General features: G+C 48.0%; 2 protein-coding genes across 2 annotated transcripts; both read right to left on the bottom strand.

Annotated features, from left to right (window-relative positions):
• Positions 1-1,650: 1,650 nt before the first annotated feature.
• LOC142446922 (folate receptor alpha-like) lies at positions 1,651-4,114 on the bottom strand. Its single transcript, XM_075548650.1, has 4 exons — positions 3,947-4,114; positions 2,561-2,749; positions 2,307-2,442; positions 1,651-2,201 (listed from the first exon to the last, which is right to left on the bottom strand). The coding sequence occupies exons 1-4, from the start codon at positions 4,112-4,114 to the stop codon at positions 1,921-1,923; spliced, it is 774 nt and encodes a 257-aa protein (XP_075404765.1). The 3' UTR covers positions 1,651-1,920.
• Positions 4,115-8,660: 4,546 nt separating this feature from the next.
• Positions 8,661-21,286, bottom strand: LOC142446921 (folate receptor gamma-like). The gene is made up of 4 exons (XM_075548649.1): positions 21,116-21,286; positions 9,327-9,515; positions 9,072-9,207; positions 8,661-8,966 (listed from the first exon to the last, which is right to left on the bottom strand). Exons 1-4 carry the CDS (start codon positions 21,284-21,286, stop codon positions 8,686-8,688), a joined length of 777 nt encoding a protein of 258 aa, XP_075404764.1. The 3' UTR covers positions 8,661-8,685.
• Between the last annotated feature and the right edge of the window lie 539 nt (positions 21,287-21,825).

The following is a 21,825-nucleotide window of genomic DNA, read 5'->3' as shown; positions in this document are numbered from 1 at the left end:
TCCTGGAGCTGCAGCGTCAGTACTGTCCTCTGAAATAAATTCTGGGGGGAGGGGCAACTGTTCACGTAGTTGGGTTTGGGGCCGACTCCTCAGACCTCTTCACTGGTGCCCTACTCCATGACGGCAAGGACTGAGGTAAACTTTAATTGCATTGTACAGTGACACTCCTATATGTATAAGAGCTTTATATTAAGACGTAATCTTACATGAAGACGACATCCCAGTCTAGTCGCTTTAGGTCCATGGGTCTGTTGCTAGAGAGGTCCCCATCCATTGTAGGCTGCTGGTGCAGAAAGGTGACGTGGAATGCAGGAAACCACAGGCCAGTGGGTGCAGACTTGGGTGGATCCAAGGTCAGTGGAAATACGGCAGGACCGGGACAGTTTTCAGTGTTGGTCAGGCCACCCAGACCCACCCTTGAAGACAGGCGCAGAGTCCCAGAGCAGGACAGTGAAAAGGCAGAGAAATCTCCGTTTTTCCTCTTATTGAAAAACCACATCCCTAAGACTGTGACCTGATTGATGGGTTAACTCCACCCCTTCATGTTTACACAGGGTCATTTTGAAATAAAATCTAACTGCCACAGTGTACACGCAAAAGCTGGGCAAATCAAAGCTGAAGACTGAAGAAAACCGGACACCTTTGATGGGAGTGTTGGGAAAGACTTGGACTTTAAGAGGAACAAATAAATGCCGTATAAGTAGAGCCAGAAGAAAAAGAAATAGAGCCAGAATGGACTTGCATTTGAATGGTATGTCTCAATTTACTGATAGTACTAAATAGCTATTAGAAAATAGAATTGTTTAAAAAAAAGAAGAGAAAATAGGATTGTGGAGGAGCTGATGCCAGGGGCTTAAGTGGAGAGCAAGTGTGTTGAGAATGATGAGGGCAACGAATGTACAGATGTGCTTTACACAACTGATGTATGTATGGATTGTGATGAGAGTTGTATGAGCCCCCAATAAAATGATTTTTTAAAAGAAACTGATTGTGGTAGCAATTGTACAATACTGTTTGATGTGATTGAACTATGGATTGTTATGATATATGTCAGAGCTCCCAATAAAATGATTTAAAATTTAAAAAAAGAGAATGTGATTGTGAATGAATGTTAATTCTTCTTTATTGGCTAAAAATGTCCTTTTCCTGTAAGGTGCTTTGTGTTCTCTGCCGGTCACCTTCCTCCCCTCCTACTGCACAAATATGGAGGGTTGAACTTCTTCCTCTGCAGCCATACGTGTGGCCCATGGATCTGCTACATCAATGTTCGCTAGTGTTTGCGGGCCTGCCCAAGCCCTGGTATCCTCAATTGCCTCATAGGCAGGTGAAAGCTGGACAAAGCAGCCCTTGTAAGTGTACTTCCTGGGTAACTGGTGTTAATTGGAAGTTTTATTGCCCCTAATAATTTCAGGCTCCTGTGATCACCTCGTGCTCAGGTTGCATATATTAGACACACGTGTGAAGGGTTTGGAAGGCATTGCAGAGCAGGTCGATTTCACAAATCCCAGAGTCCAGAGGGATATACATGACACACATATGTATCAGAAACCACATTTCAAAATAAAATTTCAGAAACACAGCATGCCTTCCAGTAATGAAAACACATAGTAGCAATGAGAAATTCCAAGGAGAAATTTATTGAAAGGCTATGAAAGGTTAACATAGAAGGCTGTGCAGGGGTTGGGACCAGGGACATAGTACAGTTGGCTATTGCCCAAACGGACATGCTACATGCAGCCCAGGGCTATGCTGTCAGAGGCACCCCAGGAGCCCCACGTTGGGGTGCAAACCAATGATCAGGGTACAGGCAGAGTGATTGTGTGGGCCATCACCTGAGAGAGCCGAGCCTAGGGACACAGTTGGGTCCAGGGCAAGGATGAAGTCCAGGCTGGGCTGTCCAGGTGTCGGCAGCGCAGGCCCTCAGCCAAGGAGCCACCGCAACAGCAGGACCAGGCAGAACAGGAGGGGCCCGTGGCCACGGGGCGCAGCCTGACTCCTGGCCTCCGCATAGAACCTCGCCACCTCCTCATTGGGGTTGCCATGAGCCGGGTCAAACCACATCTGGATGCAGCGGCCACTGCCTCGGCTGTAGTTGCTGACCTTGTAGGAGTGGTCCCAAAGGCCCTCACACAGGGCGGCAGGTGTGGGGAAGTAGAACTCAAAGGTGTGGCAGGCAGCCTTGACCGGGCACTCGTTAATGCCTGAAGGGGGAAAGGTCCTTAGCTTTGGGGCCAGACCTCTTCTTTGCCAACCCCCAGCAGAAGCACTACTTCCCTTTCCCATCTCCTCCCCACCTAGGCCTTTACCTGAGGTCCAGTTCCAGCCTTTCTGCCAGTTGGTCTTGCAGGTGTGAGAGGTGCGACAGTCCTCCCACCAGCTCTGACAGTCCTCTCTGCACAAGGGCACATCCAGGAAACGCTCTCTGCGCCAGCTCTGGTCCACCTGGGTGGGTGGGGAGAGGGGAGAGTCCCTGCAGCTACAGACTGAAGAGGGCTGGGGTGGGGGCCTACTACCCTCCCTGCCAGTGCCCTGGTGCGGATCTGTGGGGATGCTCCCCTACCTGCCGGATCCAGGGCCCCAGGTTGGGGGAGCACTCGTACAGGCAGTTGTCTTGGATGAAGTGGCGCTTGCACTTGGCCTCCATCTGGCCGCAGTGGTTCCAGTTAAAGTTGTACAGGAGGGACGTGTCCTTGTGCAGCTCCTGGCTGGTGTTGGCCGAGCAGCAGGCATTCTTCTTCCAGGGAGTGCACTGGGGGTGAAGACAGGGGCTTAAGCAGTTCAGTGTCAAGGTCATCTCGTGCACATCAGACTACTCTGTTCCGGGTCACTCTTCCAGAGAGCCCCTCTAGGCCACCACCTTTAGGGGCTCCCTTTTCGTGGGTGTTGTAATGATAAGTATTAGCCTTTTAAAAATGTAGTAAAAATATATGCATCCGGGTCCCTAACACTTGGCACAAACACACTGTCAAACTTAACTGAAAACACACAAACATCACAGGATAAAACAGTTGACTCAAAATGAAACAAAAGGGGGTGCGGGAACAAGAGGAAAAACAAACAAACGAAAAGTCTCTGCCGCTGAGTGGATCTCAATACACAGCAACTCTCTCGGGCTCGGTAGAACTGCCCTGTGGGGCTCCCAGGCTGGAAGCCTTTCCTCTGTCCCCACCAGCTCCTGCAATCCAACGCTAACCACTAAACCACCCGAGCTCCTTTACATTTCTGACATCACAACGAGTCGTGCCCCTCTGTGCAAGATGCTGAAACACTGCCCGGCCCTGCCGCGTCCTCACCACCGGGGCTGCTACGCTGGAGCCCCGAGTTGGTCTAGCTTTTCCTCCTGCAGGCCGGGCCCAGCCTCTCATTCAAGTGAGTGGTGGAAAAATCTCACTGCTCCGACCAGATGCACTGCAGGCCTGAGAGTGACGTCTTTGCTTCTGAACACTAGAAGACCCTCTATGAATTGAAGCGCTGGTGGTCACACGTCCGGTTATGAATCTGGCTCCCAATCACATCGGCCAGCAATTCACGACCACGGTGGCCTCCGCTAGAGAAAGAAGTGCCTCTCCTCCCGTCGAAAGTGTCTCAACGAGGGCAGTTCGACCCTGTGCTAAAGAATGGCCGTGAATTGGGGTACATTTTGATGGGTGAGGGAGGGGAGCTGAAATAACAGGAAGCAGGGCGCCTATAAAGAGTTATAGTTTCAGAAACCCATGAGGCAGTTCTATTCTGGTTCCTACGCTGTAGGGTCGCTCTGGAAAAGAATGGACTGGCTGGCGATGTTGGTGTTGGGAGGAGCTGGGATTTGGTGATCTTGTCAGACAGGCCTCCCTGCCTGCATCTTTCTCCTCCGGGAACAACCCTGTTTGGGGTTTAGGACACTTTCACCTCCTGACTTTCTCTATCTGAGCTGACTCGCACCCCAAGGTCCCCCCACTCTTCCCACCTGGTCATGCAGCTTGTCCTCAGGGCCTGGCTTTTCCTTGTGGTGCTTGGCGTCCATGCAGACGTTGAGGAGTTCCGTCCTGGCCGGGGTAGTCTGGCGCATGATACCCCATCCGCCAGCCACCAACAGCAAGATGAACAGCAGCTGCATTGTCTCCTGTCCTGCCATGTTGGTCTCTGAAGGAAGAGCTGTGATCAGAGGCCTTAAAGAATGCGGAGGTGAGGAGGTGGGGCACAGGGTGGGGCAACTGCCCAGGTGGGTGGAGCCTAGACAGTCTCTCCTGCAGCAGCAGGTCCTGCCCCCCTCACACACACCCCACACCCCCACCCCGCCGTGGTTTGGTACCACCAGACTTGATTCAGGCTCCAGGTGACCTCCTTGACAGATCCAGGGCCTGAGGCAGTGATGAAAACCCTCAGCTTCACAGCCAAGATCTGTGATTTTAATCCCTGCATCACTGTGGGAAGGATAGTGCTGCTATAAAGACTTCCAGCCCTGGAAACCCTCTGGGGCAGCTCTGCTCTATCCTGTAGGGGGCTGTGGGTGAGAGCATTAATCCCTACTGAGCAGAGGGCTCCATCTGTCTCCCCCACAGCCACTGGGTGGGCTCAGCTCCTCAACCTTTCAGAAGGTCGGAAACTTAGGGAGCCGCTCTACACACACACACACACACACACACACGTCCCAGGAATGGACGGCACTGGGTGGCACCGCACAGCAGTACCTGTGGCCTGGGAGATGGCACTGAGGACAGAGGCTCCAGGGGACGGGGCAGCCTCTCTGAGCCCTAGGAGGCTCCTGAGCCCCTTCCACACCCTGGCCACACCCTGGCTGGCCTTCAGAACACCTCGACTCCTTGGAATTGACCTGAGCTCCTCTCTGTCTCTCTCTAATGCCCTCACCCGAGGGTCTGCTGAAGCTCTGGTGCCGGTCACGCCCGCTCTCCTGGTGAGGCTTCACCCTGCCTCTGCGCGCCCCCACCCCCTCGGGGCTTCAGTCTTGCCTGGATCTCCTCAATATCAATCAGGCTGGAGCAGGGTTGTCTCAAGGAGCCATTGTGAGGCTGACTCAGATCAAGCAGTGTTTCCTTCTGTGGAGCTCAAGGTCACGAGGGGTCGGGACTAACTGGATGGCACCTAACAACAGCAAGTGCTGTTGACAGTGCCCGGTTCAGCCCAGCAGTGGGTGAATCACAGGGTTCAGGTAAGCCTGGCTCTACTTCCCACCCAGCTGTCCTCCCCACCCTCTTAGTCTCACCTTCAAATGTTCCTGTGAGGGCTGTTTTCTCCACCACTGAGCAATTCTCCTGCCACTGATCGTAGGTCCTTGTTTTCTGCACTGGCCACCCCTCTCTGGGGGAAGTGCCTTCCCCCTTGTCCGTCCTCACTGGGTACCAGGAGTCCTCTGCAAGCCTTCCCTGGCCTCCTTGGTCTTCCACAGAACACCATCCTTCTCTCAAAACCAACTGGGAAAGATCCTCATTTGAGACCCTAGCCCCAAAAAGTGACCTTCTAGAAAGTGGAAATTATGGAACAATATCCTTAATATCAAATGCAAGTAAAGTTTTGATGAAGATCACTATAAAACGGTTGCAACAGAACATCAACCAGAAGCTGTCAGAAATCGAGCCACATGTGAAGGAAGACGCGGAATGAGGGAGAGTATTGCTGACATGAGCTGGACCTTGGCTGGAAGTGGGAATAGCACAAGAGCTTTCTTGTGTTTCATGGACTATGCAAGGCACTTGACAGTGTGGGTCATGAAGAGCTATGGATAACATTGGGAAGCATGGGAACATGCAGAACCTGTACACGGTTGTTGCGTTCAAATCAATGACAACCCACATCATGTCTTGAGATTTAGAAGTCTTTTGTTTGGTTAGAAATGGACTGTGAGAACCTAAAAGCAGCTCCTTGATTGCAGTCCTCAGTGAACATTGCAGTCCATCTTTAAAGGCAAAACCTCATCTATCATTTGTCTAGGACTTCAGCAAGCGTGGACAGAAGCAGAAAGCAAAATTCATGTTATTATTCTTTAGAGTTAGTGAATGTTACAGGGTACAGCACTGATTATAACATCCTGGTTATATTTTGGTTACAACTTCAAAAGAAACAATATTATTAATTACAATGTTCTGATCTCCAGAGTTGACTCTGAAATCAATCCCTAGGGGGACTTTCTGAGATGGGAGGGAGGAGGAGGCAGATCGTTCAGTAGTCAACAAGATGGCATTTATATATATATATATATATATATATATATATATATATATATATATATTTAATTTTTAAAATCATTTTATTGGGGACTCATACAACTCTTATCACAATCCACACATGCATCCATTGTGTCGAGCACATTTGTGCATTTGTTGCCCTCATCATAGAATACACCTTTTTTTTAAAGCACATCTGTATATTTATTACCCTCATCATTCTCAAAACATTTTCTTCCTACTTGAGCGCTTGGTATCAGCTCCTCATCTTTTCAAGCTGGGCTTAGGGTGGCTAGTGCTAGTCTGTCTCAGCTGAAGCGGCGGCAATTAAGCAGGACATGGGATGCTGCATATTTTAAAATCAGGAGAGAGGGGCGTCCGAGCTGCATTCATTCACCATATTAATTTGATCTGTATGCTGAGCAAATGGCCTGAGATGCTGAACTAGATGAAGAAGAATACATTATCAGCATTGGAGGAAGGCCCACTAGCACCCTGCAATATGCAGAGGACACAGCCTTGCTCCCTGTGGGCCAGGAAAATCCGAGGCACGTGAGATCGGCCAAAGATGGCCTGAGCCCTTACACCTGGACCAATAGACAAAATGACGATGAAAGGGGAAAAGGCTGAATTTGCCAAGGCTGTCATTTTAGTTGGATCTATGATCACCACTCAAGGAAGCAGCAGTCAAAACCTCAAATGACATATTACATTGATCACATCATTGGCAGAAGACCTCTTGAAAGTGCTCACCAACAAAGACGCCGCTCCGAGGACTCCGGTAAGCTTTAATTTTCATTGTAAGTGTAGTAGTCTGGGCTGTCTAGAAAAACAAAATCGGTGACTCGTATGTATAAGAAAGAGCTTTATACCCCCAAATAATTTTATATCAGGAAAGCAGCGCAGCCCTGCCCACCTGAGTCCACAGTTTCCACCCCAGCTGGGACCTTCTTCCGATTTGAGTATCTGTATCCCGATGACACCCAAAGGTGGAACGGAGTGCAGGAGATCACAGGCTGGCTGGTGCAGCGTCCTGTGGATCCAAGGTCAGTGCAGACATGGCGGTGCTCTGACAGCTCTCAGGATGGGGCAGCCCACACGGGGCCACCCTGAGATGGGCTCAGAGTCCCAGGAACAGGAAGGTAAAGGAGGAGAGAGAGAGAAATCCCCAGTGTCCCTCTTCTAAAAGGCCACAACCCGAAGGAAAGATCCCCAGGCTGTGACCTGACTAAGAGGCTGGACTCCAACCCTACACATTCACACAGGGCCAAGTTGACATAAAATCTAACCGCCACAGCCTAGATGGCTAAGCCAGGCCAATGAATATGGAAAACCGAAGAAAAAAACTGATGCCTTTGCTCATGGTGCTGGCAAAGAATTTTGAAGTTACCATGGACTGGCAGAAAGACAAATACGTATGTCTTGAAGTAGAGCCAAAATGTGCTTGTATTTGAGGGGCATGTCAATGATATCTCAATTTACTGATAGAAAATAGGATTGTATATGAAAATGTTCATTTTTCTTTATTGAAAAAAAAAAGTTTCTTTGACCTGTCATATCCTTTCTGCTGTCTTCCTTGTTTGCCTCCTCCTCCTGCACACAGGTAGAAGTTTAGTGCCTTGCTCTGCAGCCCAGGCAAATGGCCACATGTAAACGCTTCGTAAATGTTTTTTGTTACTATGCTGACCCAAGTCATGGTATTTTCAATCACCTCATAGACACATGAAAGCTGGGCAAATAAGCCTTCTAAGTGTATTTCCTAGTAACTGTGCTAATTGGAAGTTGCATCTCTCCTAATAAAAGCAGGTTCCTGTACTTAGCTCAGCTTTAGGCTGCATACTTTACACAGCCACATGAAGGTTGTGTGTATAGGTCAGTGCAGAGCGGGTAAGTGTCACATACCTACCCAAGAGTCCAGAGGGACATATATGTCACACATAATACGTATCAAAACCCACATTTCCAAGGGCGCAAGTAGAAAGAAAGTGTTTTTGGAAATGTTGATGGCAGCGTATGTACAAGTGTGCTTAATACTATTGAACAATGGACTGTTATAAGACATGTGCTTAATACTATTAAACAATGGATTGTTATAAGATATGTAAGAGCCCCCCAATAAAATGATTAATAAAAAACATTTCACGATAAAATTTCAGAAATGCTCCTTTACTCAGCATGCCTTCCAGTAATGAAAACACATAGTAGCAATGAGAAATTCCAAGGAGAAATTTATTGAAAGGCTATGAAAGGTTAACATAGAAGGCTGTGCAGGGGTTGGGACCAGGGACATAGTACAGTTGGCTATTGCCCAAACGGACATGCTACATGCAGCCCAGGGCTATGCTGGAACAAGCTGTCAGAGGCACCCCAGGAGCCCCACGTTGGGGTGCAAACCAATGATCAGGGTACAGGCAGAGTGACTGTGCGGGCCATCACCTGAGAGAGCCGAGCCCAGGGACACAGTTGGGTCCAGGGCAAGGATGAAGTCCAGGCTGGGCTGTCCAGGTGTCGGCAGCGTAGGCCCTCAGCCAAGGAGCCACCGCAGCAGCAGGACCAGGCAGAACAGAAGGGGCCCGTGGCCACGGGGCGCTGCCTGACTCCTGGCCTCCGCATAGAACCTCGCCACCTCCTCATTGGGGTTGCCATGAGCCGGGTCAAACCACATCTGGATGCAGCGGCCACTGCCTCGGCTGTAGTTGCTGACCTTGTAGGAGTGGTCCCAAAGGCCCTCACACAGGGCGGCAGGTGTGGGAAAGTAGAACTCAAAGGTGTGGCAGGCAGCCTTGACCGGGCACTCGTTAATGCCTGAAGTGGGAAAGGTCCTTAGCTTTGGGGCCAGACCTCTTCTTTGCCAATCCCCAGCAGAAGCACTACTTCCCTTTCCCATCTCCTCCCCACCTAGGCCTTTACCTGAGGTCCAGTTCCAGCCTTTCTGCCAGTTGGTCTTGCAGGTGTGAGAGGTGCGACAGTCCTCCCACCAGCTCTGACAGTCCTCTCTGCACAAGGGCACATCCAGGAAACGCTCTCTGCGCCAGCTCTGGTCCACCTGGGTGGGTGGGGAGAGGGGAGAGTCCCTGCAGCTACAGACTGAAGAGGGCTGGGAGTGGGGGCCTACTACCCTCCCTGCAAGTGCCCTGGTGCGGATCTGTGGGGATGCTCCCCTACCTGCCGGATCCAGGGCCCCAGGTTGGGGGAGCACTCGTACAGGCAGTTGTCTTGGATGAAGTGGCGCTTGCACTTGGCCTCCATCTGGCCGCAGTGGTTCCAGTTAAAGTTGTACAGGAGGGACGTGTCCTTGTGCAGCTCCTGGCTGGTGCTGGCCGAGCAGCAGGCATTCTTCTTCCAGGGGGTGCACTGGGGGTGAAGACAGGGGCTTAAGCAGTTCAGTGTCAAGGTCATCTCGTGCACATCAGACTACTCTGTTCCGGGTCACTCTTCCAGAGAGCCCCTCTAGGCCACCACCTTTAGGGGCTCCCTTTTCGTGGGTGTTGGAATGATAAGTATTAGCTTTTTAAAAATGTAGTAAAAATATATGCATCCGGGTCCCTAACATATGGCATAAATACATGATCAAACAACTGAGAATGCACCAATAGCAGAAGATAAAAATAGGTGATTCAAGCAAACAAAACAAAGACATCACTAAATTACTGGCCTACAGAGTAGAACTGCCCTGTAGCTTACTGAGACCGTAACTCTTCACAGGATTAGAAAGCCTTGTCTTTCTCCCTGGGAGTGGTTGGGTGTTTTGAACTGCTGACCTTGCAGTTAGCAGCCTAGTGTACCACCAAAGCTTCTAAATAGCTGACTGGAGTTTGCCAACTATTAGACACTCCTGCACATCAAAAAATTTCTCTGAAAGGGTAAAAAGAAATTATGAAGCATCATTTGACCTATCCGACAAGGGACTAATCTCTCTCTCTGAGAGTTAGAAGTAACGTCAATACGTCACCACCACCACCACCACCACCCCACCACCACCACCTCCACCACCACCTCCACCCCCACCACCACCACTCCACCACCTCCACCTCCACCTCCACCACCTCCACCACCACCACCACCATCACCACCTCCACCACCACCACCACCACCCCCACCACCACCACTCCACCACCTCCACCCCCACCACCACCACTCCACCACCTCCACCTCCACCACCTCCACCACCACCACCACCACCACCACCTCCACCACCACCACCACCACCACCACCACCACCACCACCACCACCACCACCACCACCACCACCACCCCACAAAAAAAGAAAGTGCAAACAGTGCCATTAAAGATGATGAGGTGGGAGTTGGAGACAGCGTGGCTGGTTCTGGCTGTGTTCCCACCGGAACCGCCGGCGACCGCCATTTTTCTGCGGGACACTCTGCTAACTTGTGGTGATAAGAACCATGTGAGATTTTAATTTCTTTTCGTTTTAATTACTACCACGTGTGGCTCCGTGGCCAGCATGTTGGACCAGTCCGTCATTTTTTAATTGCAAATTCAACGTGTCAGCACTGTGCCCGTTCGTAACAAGCTTGGGCCTCACGCCTCTCTAAGGACGGTTATGTCAATATTCCCATTTTACTTCTGGAGTCCATGCAACAAAGTTGGGGCCACAGAAACTGAGATGCCAAGCTGGCATTCAAACCGAAGCTGTCTGGCTCCTCTGTTCCTAGTTATTGATTATAAAGAAGAAACTGTCCCTTTCATGTTCCGCTCACGCTTGATGGACATCGTTGTGTGTCGCAGGATCTGTGTTGTTGCAAGATTTCACTGTGGCTCTCAACCTGAGGGTCATTCCCTTTTGGGAGTCCAACGACCCTTTCACAGGGTTCGCCTGATTTCATAAGTGTAGCAAAATGTGTTATGAAGTAGCAATGAAAATAATGTTATGGGTGGGGCGTCACCACATAACTGTATTAAAGGGTCTCGGCATCAGCAAGGCTGAGAACCACTGCGACCTTGATGCAAGACGGTATCTCCTGCTTCTTCCTTAGCCTGATCTAAGTGGGGGTGTCATGTTTACTGCCCAGTCCAAGAATGTGCACATTCCCACCTTAATAGTTATCCCTCCATGTGACTTCTTTTTCGTTTCCACAAGAGGGACATGAAAGAAGAGCAATTTGATGACATAGAAGAGGTGAAGAAAAAAACGAGGGAGGTGCTGTCAGCCATCCAAACAGATGAGTTTGAAAAATGTTTCCGAAAATGGAATCGCAGATTTGACGAATGTGTAAGTGTAATGGAGAGTATTTTGAAGGTGATAAACGTTTTGTTAAAAAAAATTGAAACAAATAAAAATGATGAGTGGACATGATGTACTGACCAAAGGATGCGTTCAGGCAGCCAACGAGCATATGAAGAAATGCTCTGAAGTATTAGCCATTAGAGGGATGCCTTCAACACCACCGTGAGCTATCACCTCACCAAGCAGCAAGAGCAACATTTAGAAAAACAACAAGAGGCCGACAAGAGGTGGGGAAAGTGGGACTCTCAATCATTGCTGGTGAGACTCTACACTAGTACAGCTGCTGTCGAAATGATACAGTGCGTCCTCAAAAGGCTGGAAATTAGAATATCACATGACCAGAAATAAGAGCCTCCACTGGAACACATGTGTGCACACTCTTGCTCATCACAGCCCTAGTCACAATCTCAGAAAGGTGGAACTAGTCGAATTCCCGTTGAAGGAAGAATGAACAAACCAAGTGTTGGTGCAGACCCATAAAGGGATACCATGCAGCGTGAAAGAACAACACGGAAATCAGCGGATTCCTCAGAACATGCATGAACCTGCAGACAGCGTGCTGCGGGAAGTCAGTCAATCACAAAAAGACCACGATGGAAAACAAGTCAAGAAAAAGTTTTCACACTAAGAGGAACATTCGTAGAGGTTTACCAGCTGTAGGATAGGAGGGAGAGGGAAGTCACTGGCCGGACGGTGGGCACGTGTTAACTTGGTGGAAGGGGCAGACAATATATGAGACATAAGCAAAACTGATGGAACCCAGCTCAGATATTGGGAGGAGTACAAGAGTTAAAGTCAAGAGAAGTAAAAACTGTTATATACACAATCCTACAAAAAGTGATCTATCTATGAGTAGATTCATGCTGGCTGAAGGGGCGTGGGAGGGAGAGTGGGTACAGACTCACAAATACATAAACACACTTGTATCTATGTGTTTACCTTTGCTGTAAATATATCCATGAACGGGTGGTGCATAGAGGGTCAGAAACTTCCTAGGCGTAACCAAACACCTAGAGGAAATGAGCCACTGGGCCTGGGGGATCAGGACCATGGTATCAAAGGACACCAAAGTACGTTGGCAGAATACAGCCCCAGAAGACAATATTCAACACCGACTTTGGTGGGTAGCCACTGGGTCTCCAAAGTTCACGAATAACTACTGGTCTGTCCCTGTCTGGAGGAAAGAAGAGCGATGACTATCCAAGGTGCATGGAAACCATGCAATGGTCTAATGAGTCCGATGAGCATCAGTCGCCACAGCCTGAGACCAGGAAAACAACATAGTGGCCTGCCTCCAGCACCCACTAGATCGAGTGGATGAAAAGGTAGACCAACAACAAAAAAGAAAAACTCAAAAGATGATTGGTTGGATAGAGACTGGTGCAAGCCCTGACTCCCTGCAGGTCTGGAAGTGAACTTACGTCCGTGGCTCCAATTCTCAGCCAAATGCACAGGTCTATAAGAGGAAACAACGACACTAAGGAAGTATGAACCCCTTTGGATAATCAACCATTTGAAATAAAAAAGGCAGGATTCACCCAAGGTCCAGGACCAGGCTCAAAAGGGTTAGGAAAGGAGGGGGAATAGCGGAAACACAGGGAGGAAGTGGGATTCGTGATGCTGCATTTGAGAGGCCTGCAATAAATGAGATGAAATAAAATGTATACGAATCATTGAATGTAAAACTGACGATCTGCTCTGTAAACCTACACCCAATTCACAATAAAAAGTTTATTTCAAAAGAAAACATTCGCAATTCAATAGTTTCTAAATGTATAATCCAGTGATAGTGACTATGTTCTTCACGTTCTGACTATTTTCATACCCATTTCTGATTTATTTCACCACAATTAGCATCATCTGAATTCTCCCTTAATAGAAATCTCTGTCCACTCTCCCCACTACTGCCGCTCAGGAGGGACCTCTGGTTCCTGTTGCTTTGGTTGTAGGAGGTGCTGTTGGGAGAGTCTGACTCGAGGGGACCCTGTGGCCAGCAGAGTAAGCACTGCTCGGCCCTGTGCCACGCCCACCGTCCTTTCTCTGCTTGCGCTCACGTTGCAGCCACCGCCTCAGTCCAGCCGAGGTCTTCCTCTTTTCACTGCCCCTCGGCTTCCCCAAGCATGAGGACCTGCTCCAGCAACTGGCCCCACCTGATAACCGGTCCAAAGTCTAGAAGGTAACGTCTTAACATTCTTACTTCTAAGAAATATTCTGACTGCATTTTTCCAAGAATGTATTTGCTCTTCTTGTAGTCCAAGTTCCATTCGATATTCTTTGCCAACACCAAGATTCAAAGGCCTCGATTCTTCCTCAGTCTTCCTGATCCACTGTCCAGCTTTGGTGTACTTAGGAAGTAAATAAGAACAGCGCGGGGTAGGTGTACCTTAGTCCGCAAAGTGGCGTCTTTGCTAATGAGCACTTCAAGGATGACTTCTGCAGCGTATTTACCCAGCACACTATCATTATTCAGTGACAGCAGCTTCCCTGGGCGTCGATTGTGCATCTAAGTCAAACGAAACCCTTGACAGCGTCAATATCTTCTCCAATTATCATGATGTTCCTTATTGGTGAGGATTTTTTTCTCTCCTCTTTTTCCATACCAGAACATTTATCGCACAACTGGACCTTGAAATCATTCAGATGAGCTGGATGCGATAACAATCGCTTTCTTGGATTTAGGTGTTTCTTGGAAAGAAAGGTGTTCTTTCTTCATATTCTTAAATGTGTGCGTGAGTGTGTGTGTGCTAGTTATTTAATTAATTAATTTCCTTGTTGTTGTTTTATTTTTTGTTTGTTTCCTTTATGCTGAAGTCTAATCCATTCTGAAGGCTGTAGTCTTCGATCTTCATTAGGATGCGGCTCAAGCCCTTTTTCTTGCAGCAAGCAAGGTTGTCTCCACCTGCATATCGCAAGGTGTTACTGAGTCCCATCTGAATGCTGAGTTCTTCATGCAATCCACCCTCTCAGATAGTTTGTTCAGCGTATGAATCAATGGTATAGTGAAAGATACAACACTGACACACACTATTCCTGATTTTAAACTGACAATATGCCCTCGTTCTGCTTGATGACTATGTACAGATTCCTTGGGAGCACAATGAAGTGTTTGGAATTTTAATTTTTTTAAATGCTATCCATAGTTTATTATGGTCCATACAATCAAATGCCTTTGCATTGTCAATGAAACTGAGGCAAATATCCTTCCAGTGGTCTCTGCTGTTAGCCTAAACCATCTAACATCAACAGCGATATCCCTGGTTTCATGTACTCTTCTGAATCCCCCTCGAAGTTCTGGCAATCCCTGTCAATGTTGTTGCAGTGATTTTTAAATGATCTTCAGTAAAAGTTGACTTGCATGTGATATTGTGCGATAGCTTCCATATTCTTTTGAGTTACTGCTCTTTAGAATGAGCACAAATGTGGGTCTGGCCCAGGCTGTGGGCCAGATTTTGTGGTAGAGCTGAGTATGCCCAGCGCTGAGTTCATTTGTGATGGCTTCTAAGTGTGTATGTGGTCAATTCCTAAAGTCTTATTTTTAACTAACACCTTCAGTGCAGCTTGGACTTCTTTCAACACACAGACTTTTCATCATATCACACCTCCTGAAATGGTTGACTAGGACCAATTCTCTTTGATACAAAGGCTGTATCCCTTTCCTCATTTTTATTGTTGATGCCTCCTCCATTATTCAATGGAATCCTTCAATATTCCTTTTTTTCCACTTGTGCTAATTGTTGTTCAGTGTTTACTCCTGTCTTTTCCCTCCATAGTGTGGGATCTTAGCCTGTTCTTATTATATCTATTTCTATTTGGTTCTCTTTCTTTTCTTTTTAAGATCATTTTGTTGGGGGCTCTTACAATGCTTGTGACAATCCAAACATCAATTGTATCAGACATATTTGTACATACGTTGCCATCGTTCTTTAGACATTTCCTTTCTATTGAACCCTTGGGATCAGCTCCTCTTTTCTAGGATCCTTCAATATTTCAACTTGAATTTTTTTCTTCAATTCTTTCAACTTGAGAAATGCCAAGCATGCTCTTCTCTTGTGGTTTTCTAACGCCAGGTCTTCCCACCATTCATGACGATGCTCTACTTTGCCTTCGCAAGCCACCCTTTGACGCTTTCTTTTCAGCTCTTTTACTTCGTCATTTCCTCCAGTCGTTTTAGCGTCCCTGCACCAAAAAGCAAGTTTCAGGCTATCTACGAACATCCCTTTTTGGTCTTTTCTTTCTTTCCTGTGTTTTAAATGACTTTTTGCTTTATTCAGGTGTGTCAGTGATGTATGTGGATACATGAAATTGGTCTCTGGTACTTAATGATACTGCTGAAGCACTTTTGTCCTTTACTTGTTTCTGTTTCTTTTTTTTAAAAAAACCCAAAAACAATGTCTTATTAGGGGCTCATACAACTTATCACAATCTATACATACATCAGTTGTGTAAAGCACATATATACATTCATTGCCCTCATCATTTTCAAAGCATTCTTGGCATCAGGTCCTCTTTTTTTTTCCCCTCGCTCCCCCCTCCCCCCTCCCTCATGAGCCCTTGATAATTTATAAATTATTATCTTGTCATATCTTGCCCTGTCTGACGTCTCCCTTCACCCCCTTTTCTGTTGTCCGTCCCCCAGGGAGGAGGTCACATGTAGATCCTTGTAATTGGTTCCCTCTTTCCAACCCATTCTCCCTCCACCCTCCCAGTATTGCCACTCACATCCTTGGTCCAAAGGGATCATCCGCCCTGGATTCCCTGTGCCTCCAGCTCCTATCTGCACACACCAGTGTACTTCCTCTGCTCTATCCAGACTTGCAAGGTAGAATTCGGATCATGATAGTGGGGGGGGGGGGAGGCAGAGGAAGCATTTAGGAACTAGAGGAAAGCTGTATTCTTCATCAGTGCTACATCGCACCCTGACTGGCTCATCTCCTCCTCTAGACCCCTCTGTGAGGGGAGCTCCAGTGGCCAACAAATGGGCTTTGGTTCTCCACTCTGCACTTCCCCCTTCATTGACTATGGTAAGATGTTTTTGTTCTGCTGATGCCTGATACCTGATCCCTTCCACACCCCGTGATCGCCCAGGCTGGTGTGCTTCTCTAATGTTTCTGCAATGGTGATTTACTTTCTAACCAATAACTGGCAGTATTTGTTCCACTATGTCCTCCAGTTTTACAAAAGCTTGTCTCAGATTACGGAAACACCTTGCTGATGACTGGCTAAGATCTGGGCATGTCTTTCCATTTACTTCTGAAACATGGGTGAAGGGAGAAAGTGGTTGATGTAAGACATGAAAACGACAATACTTAGAAATTATCAAGGGGTCACAAGGGAGGGTAAGAAAAGGAGCTGATACCAAGGGCTCAAATAGAAAGTACATGTTTAGAAAATGATGATGGCAACAGATGTACAAATATGCTTGAAACAATTGATGTATAGAATGCTATAAGAGCTGTAAGAGCCGCCATTAAAATGATCTTTAAATAAAAAAAGAAAGAACAAATAAAAATAACAAATTCACTTCTGAATCGTAGAGAGCGTGACTCATCATGCGAGAATACGGCAATCTCTGATTCTACAGAACCAGCATAAACACATACTCTACGATTTTGCTGTCCATATTTCAGCTTTTCTTCTTGTGTCCAGTCTTCAGCACTTTTTCTAAAGCATCTGGAATCAGAAAGGCCCAACTCCCGGATTGCACTGGTCGCTACAGCAGGTGCTTCCCAACGTGCATTAGGAAGACATTGGAAAACTGCATCATTGCCTGAATACGTTGGAGAACCACCCATCGGGGTGTAGAGAAAGCAAAAACCGTGCTGAGTAACCAAAAAGTAGGAAAAGTCTTCAACTGCTTCCAGACAGCAATCTACCGTACTACATCCTGCAAGATCAAGTGGCTGTGCATGACCAAGATTAAGCAAAAAGCATGATCATTGCACTCTCAGATGTTCAGTTGCGTGCCTTCGTAGCATTGCCACGGGACTTATCTCTGCATTTCAAAAAAATCTCATTTTGTAAACTTCAGATAAATAGTAAAGTATTTGATGTGCAATTTCTTCGCCCCGTATGACGTTTTAAGGTCGTAAATGTGGTAAATTGCTCAACAGGTTTTCTCTCTACTGGAAATAGGTATTTTAAGATGATACTGAACTTAGCTGTAGGAGAATGATCAGGAGTGGAATCCACAACCAAACTGAGCTGGTGAGCTATGCTTATTTCACTGAAACCACTTGCTCACCTTAATTAATGTTTTATGCGTTGTTTTCTACATATACAATGAGTTGCCCTTTCCTCTGTTACTATATTTTGAGATGTAACCTGCTGAAAGTGGATCAAACTGAGCAACGGAGCAGCATGTTCAAGTTAATCCTCCCTCCAAAATCTATTTGGTGGGAACACAAACACTTCATTTCTTCCTTGAAAAGATCATCTATGTTCAGTGATCTGTTTAATAATGATGATAACAATGACAGTAACAAAGCTGCAAAAAGGCTTACCAATACTGACATTCATCTTCACTATGCTGTGTTTCTGGTTCATAAATTAAGCCGAAATCATGTCTGAGGTTTAAATATGTACCACCTCTGTGAATTGAAGTGTGCTCATGTTTACTTCCTTATCAATCATATGTGAGCTGCATCAGTCCCTGAACCCATCCATAGCAAATGAAGAATGAAATCATTTAGGACCAAAGAGTTTCAAATAAAACAATATTCAGAGCCAACTAGTGGAGCACACAGGAGCCACACCCTCTTCCAATGTCGACCGTTAGCTTTGCACCCTAGAAACATCCTCCAGCTACAAAACTGTTTGCTTACCTTGCAGACATCTTCAGCTCAAATGTGTAAGTGGTCCACTGTGATATTGGCAAATACGTGGCCTTCTTTACTTCTAGTAATTTACATCATCATGATAGAAATTACCCCACAAAGCAGGATTTACATTTCTGTTATTTATAGGATCTGCAGATGAGACCATTTCAGAGTCTAAAATAGTTGTACTTCTTGCACCATTGTGATTATTATTAATTGTTTACAGCAAGAAATGGATGCAGAATTTGGAACAAATTCTATTGCGCTCATATTACTGTCAAGGGGAAGGAAACTTTGGAGTGGCCTTTCAGGATTCACAATTCTTTTTCTTTCTATCTCCCCTGAGCTTTCCTTCTTGCTCTACATGCAGTTGTTGCCATTTCCCTTCACCCCGGTGGAAAATTCAGTGCTGGGGGCTCGCTGCTCCAATGCTGCAGCGAACAAACCAGACAAAATGTTCGCCTTCATGGGGTTTGTGGTTTTATATAAGGATGGGTAGAGGAGATCATGAGAACTCTAGGCACAGAGAAGCCAGAGCAAACCACACTCACTGGCACTGAGTTGATGTGACGCATAACGACCCGACAGGACAGGGGAGAGCTGCTCCGTGCATTTCCGAGACTGTAACTCTTTACACAGAAGTAGAAAAACCTCTTTTTCTCAGGTGGTTCCGAACTGATGACCTTGCAGTTAGCAGCCCAATGGGTAACCCGCTGCTCCAACTGGGCTCAAGGTCCTGGGCTTTTGCACTTTACCGTCTTCATAATACAGTGAAATAGAAATAATTATGATCCCTGTTTTCCAAGAGTTCAAGTAAGTGGCACATCTGGCAAACGGTAGAGCCCGTTTTCACTCAGAACTGGGAGGGGAGGAACCGAACCTAAGTTGCGGTGAAGAATCAAGGCCAAGGGGCTGGTACGAGGCTTCCGGGATCTAGAACTCCACACTAGGGAACCCCAGGAAAACAGTGGAGCAGCAGCCTGCACAAGGCCTGAGCAGACGTGAAGAAAAGGCAGAGAAGAAGGGGAAGTGGCCCAGTTTCTGCTTAGCAATCACTCTTGGCGAGGACTCAGCCTCGGGGAGACACTGAGTGAGCACGTGCTAAGGCTTATGTTTCCTGCGATGAATTCCGTGTCCCAGGTCCAGCAAGAGGGGCGGTGTGACAAGGAGGGCCACATTAGAGAGACTGGAAGGAAAACCCACTGAGATAGGCTCACATCTTGCTCTCCCCAGCAACCTAACCCGCACCAAGTGCTGAGAAACACAGACCACCCAGGCCAACCAGACTTCATGCACACGCTTCTTCAGATGCCTCAGATCCTCGTCACCCTGCACATTCCATCTCCCTGCTCCGTAACCTGCAGGCCAAACCGGCATTCCATTTAGCTCCCCAAGAGTGAAGGCATGCCACGCGAAGCACTAACCCCCTTAATGGAAATGGCCACTACCATAGCCCATGTCACACAGAGCGATAATCATTTGCCTCCTTCAAAGGAATGAGACTATGCCATCTCTCGTCTTTCACATCGAAGTCCTCGATCCGTTTTGAAAAGGTCCCCCCATTCGGTTCTCACTGGCTGACTCTTTTCAGAAGCAGAGAACCTGCCCTTTCTTCCAAGGCACCTCCGGGTCAGCAGCCAGATCTGTTAACTGTCGGTAGCACCCAGGACTCCCAGGCAAAATCTCTCGGTAAAAAGGAAATGACCCAGAAATGATGTGAAAGTGGAAATGACGAGAATATACGAATTAAAAAAAAGAAAGAAAGTGGACATGACTTAGAAGTGATGGAGCTATTTGGGCTTCCCTCTTCATGCCAAGTCCCTGGTGTCTGCCCTTGCCCCACTCTCCCGGTAGGACCACCACCAGCATTCTCAGCAGGTGGTGCCTTGTGGGGAGCGGAGCGGAGATCAGAGGATGAAATCCTTGCACTTCCTAGGAACCTGGAGTTCAAATGCAGGCTCAGGTTCTCCTTCAGTGGACTTGACTAGGTCTCTAAAGTGGGGACGTTGCCTTCCTCTCCCCTCCCCTCTTCGGTGGCACCGGCATCCTTGGCTCTGGCCACACTAGACTTCCTGCCACGTGCTCTTCCCCTATCTATGGACATGCTGTCCTCTGCTCACTATCCATCCCTGCTTTGTCTTCCTGGAAAACTCCTACCCTCAGGCCAAGGCCCAGGCCCCTTTACAGAGAAGTCTGCCCAGCATATCTGATTTGTCACGTCTCTTCAGTCTTACTGGGGGTTGGGACCTGGCCTGGTTGCCAATGCTTGCAGTAGCGTGGCCACGAGGGACCTGCTGTCCCTTCTGCCTGGCCTCTCAGCTCCAGAGATGGAACGTGATAAAGGTTAGGAAGAGGCCCTTATTGCTGCAGTTAAGGGTTGGCCTCTCCCACTGTCTGGCCTCTCAGCCCCCACAGGTGCCTGTGCTCTCTCACACTCAAAGTGCTCGGTTGTGTCAGTAGAGGACATCCCTCTTACCAGGCTGACCCTTCACTGACATGGTCTAAGAGGTATTGGTTGATTCTGGTGCATGGTGACCCTGTGTGCAGAGCAGAATTACTCCAGGGCTTTTTCAAAGGCTGTGCCCATTTAGAAGCAGATCTACTGCCTCCCAAGGTGCCTCTGGGTCATTCGAACCACCAACCTTTCCGTTGTTACGCTGAAAGCAAGCACGTCACTGTTTCTCCACGCAGGGCTTCCACTTGCCTCCGCGATTACTAGTTCTTCGCTGCCTCTCTTATCTGGATTTGGTGACTGTCTAAGGGGTGACCCTCTAGGATCACTTCAGTCACCCCTGCATCCATCTCCCCCCACAGATGACCCTTCTATCCCCTGACCCCCTTCCCCAGTAGGGTCAGTTCCCCACCCCATGCCAGGCCCTCTCCACCTTCACCTGGTCATGCAGCTTGTCTTCAGGACCGGGCCTTGTCTTGTGGTGCTTGGCGTCCATGCAGACATTGAGGAGGTCTGTCCTGTCCCGGCGAGTCCTGGAGTGAGTACCCCATGCGGAGGCCACCAAGGCCAGAAGCATTAGCAGCGGTGTCATCTGCAGAGCCACGGCCATCTGTCCTGAGGAAGAGCCACAGCCAAAGGCAGCTTATGTGACACTCCCCAGGGCTCCGATGCCCTCCCAAGCCCTCCATTTCTTCTGCCCTCCCACCCCTGCATTTGCACAGCTCATAGGGTAGCTGGGCCAAGGAATGACCGGCAGGTAAAGGTGAGAACAGGCCCTGCGTGACCCCCAGGTGCTGCACCACTCAGTCCCCGCTCTGCCTCCAGCTCGTTCTGTGATCGTGAGGAGGCCCGGCCTGTCTGGATTTTGCCAGCGTTTGTACTCACTCTGAGTGCCCTTCCTGCTCTGCAATTCTTCCCGAATCTGCACAGGAAGGAACCTCTGGGCATAGTCCACAGATGAGGCCAGAGGGAGTGCCGTCCCTGGATTTCGTGTCACCGTGTGGGAACTCGTGGTGCCACCCCTCCCACTTAGGGATCTCCTCCCATACCAGACCTACAGAACCCTTCATCATGGTGGTGATCACTTTTGATCATCAAAGAACAAGTGAGAGATAGATCTGTAAATCGTATAAATGGGATTTTTCTTTG

Source organism: Tenrec ecaudatus, chromosome 4, assembly GCF_050624435.1.
Source record: "Tenrec ecaudatus isolate mTenEca1 chromosome 4, mTenEca1.hap1, whole genome shotgun sequence".
Taxonomy (NCBI): Eukaryota; Metazoa; Chordata; class Mammalia; order Afrosoricida; family Tenrecidae; genus Tenrec; species Tenrec ecaudatus.
The sequence above is the reverse complement of the archived record's forward strand: the minus strand, read 5'-3'. Positions and strand labels throughout refer to the sequence as shown.

Coding starts and splice junctions, on each gene's coding strand:
- LOC142446922 (XM_075548650.1), bottom strand. CDS start 4,114: ATGGCAGGACAGGAGACAATGCAGCTGCTGTTCATCTTGCTGTTGGTG. Junction 2,750..3,946: donor AGGACAAGCTGCATGACCAG/GTGGGAAGAGTG, acceptor CTTCACCCCCAG/TGCACTCCCTGGAAGAAGAA. Junction 2,202..2,306: donor AGGCTGGAACTGGACCTCAG/GTAAAGGCCTAG, acceptor TTCCCCCTTCAG/GCATTAACGAGTGCCCGGTC.
- LOC142446921 (XM_075548649.1), bottom strand. CDS start 21,286: ATGGCCGTGGCTCTGCAGATGACACCGCTGCTAATGCTTCTGGCCTTG. Junction 9,516..21,115: donor AAGACAAGCTGCATGACCAG/GTGAAGGTGGAG, acceptor CTTCACCCCCAG/TGCACCCCCTGGAAGAAGAA. Junction 8,967..9,071: donor AGGCTGGAACTGGACCTCAG/GTAAAGGCCTAG, acceptor TTCCCACTTCAG/GCATTAACGAGTGCCCGGTC.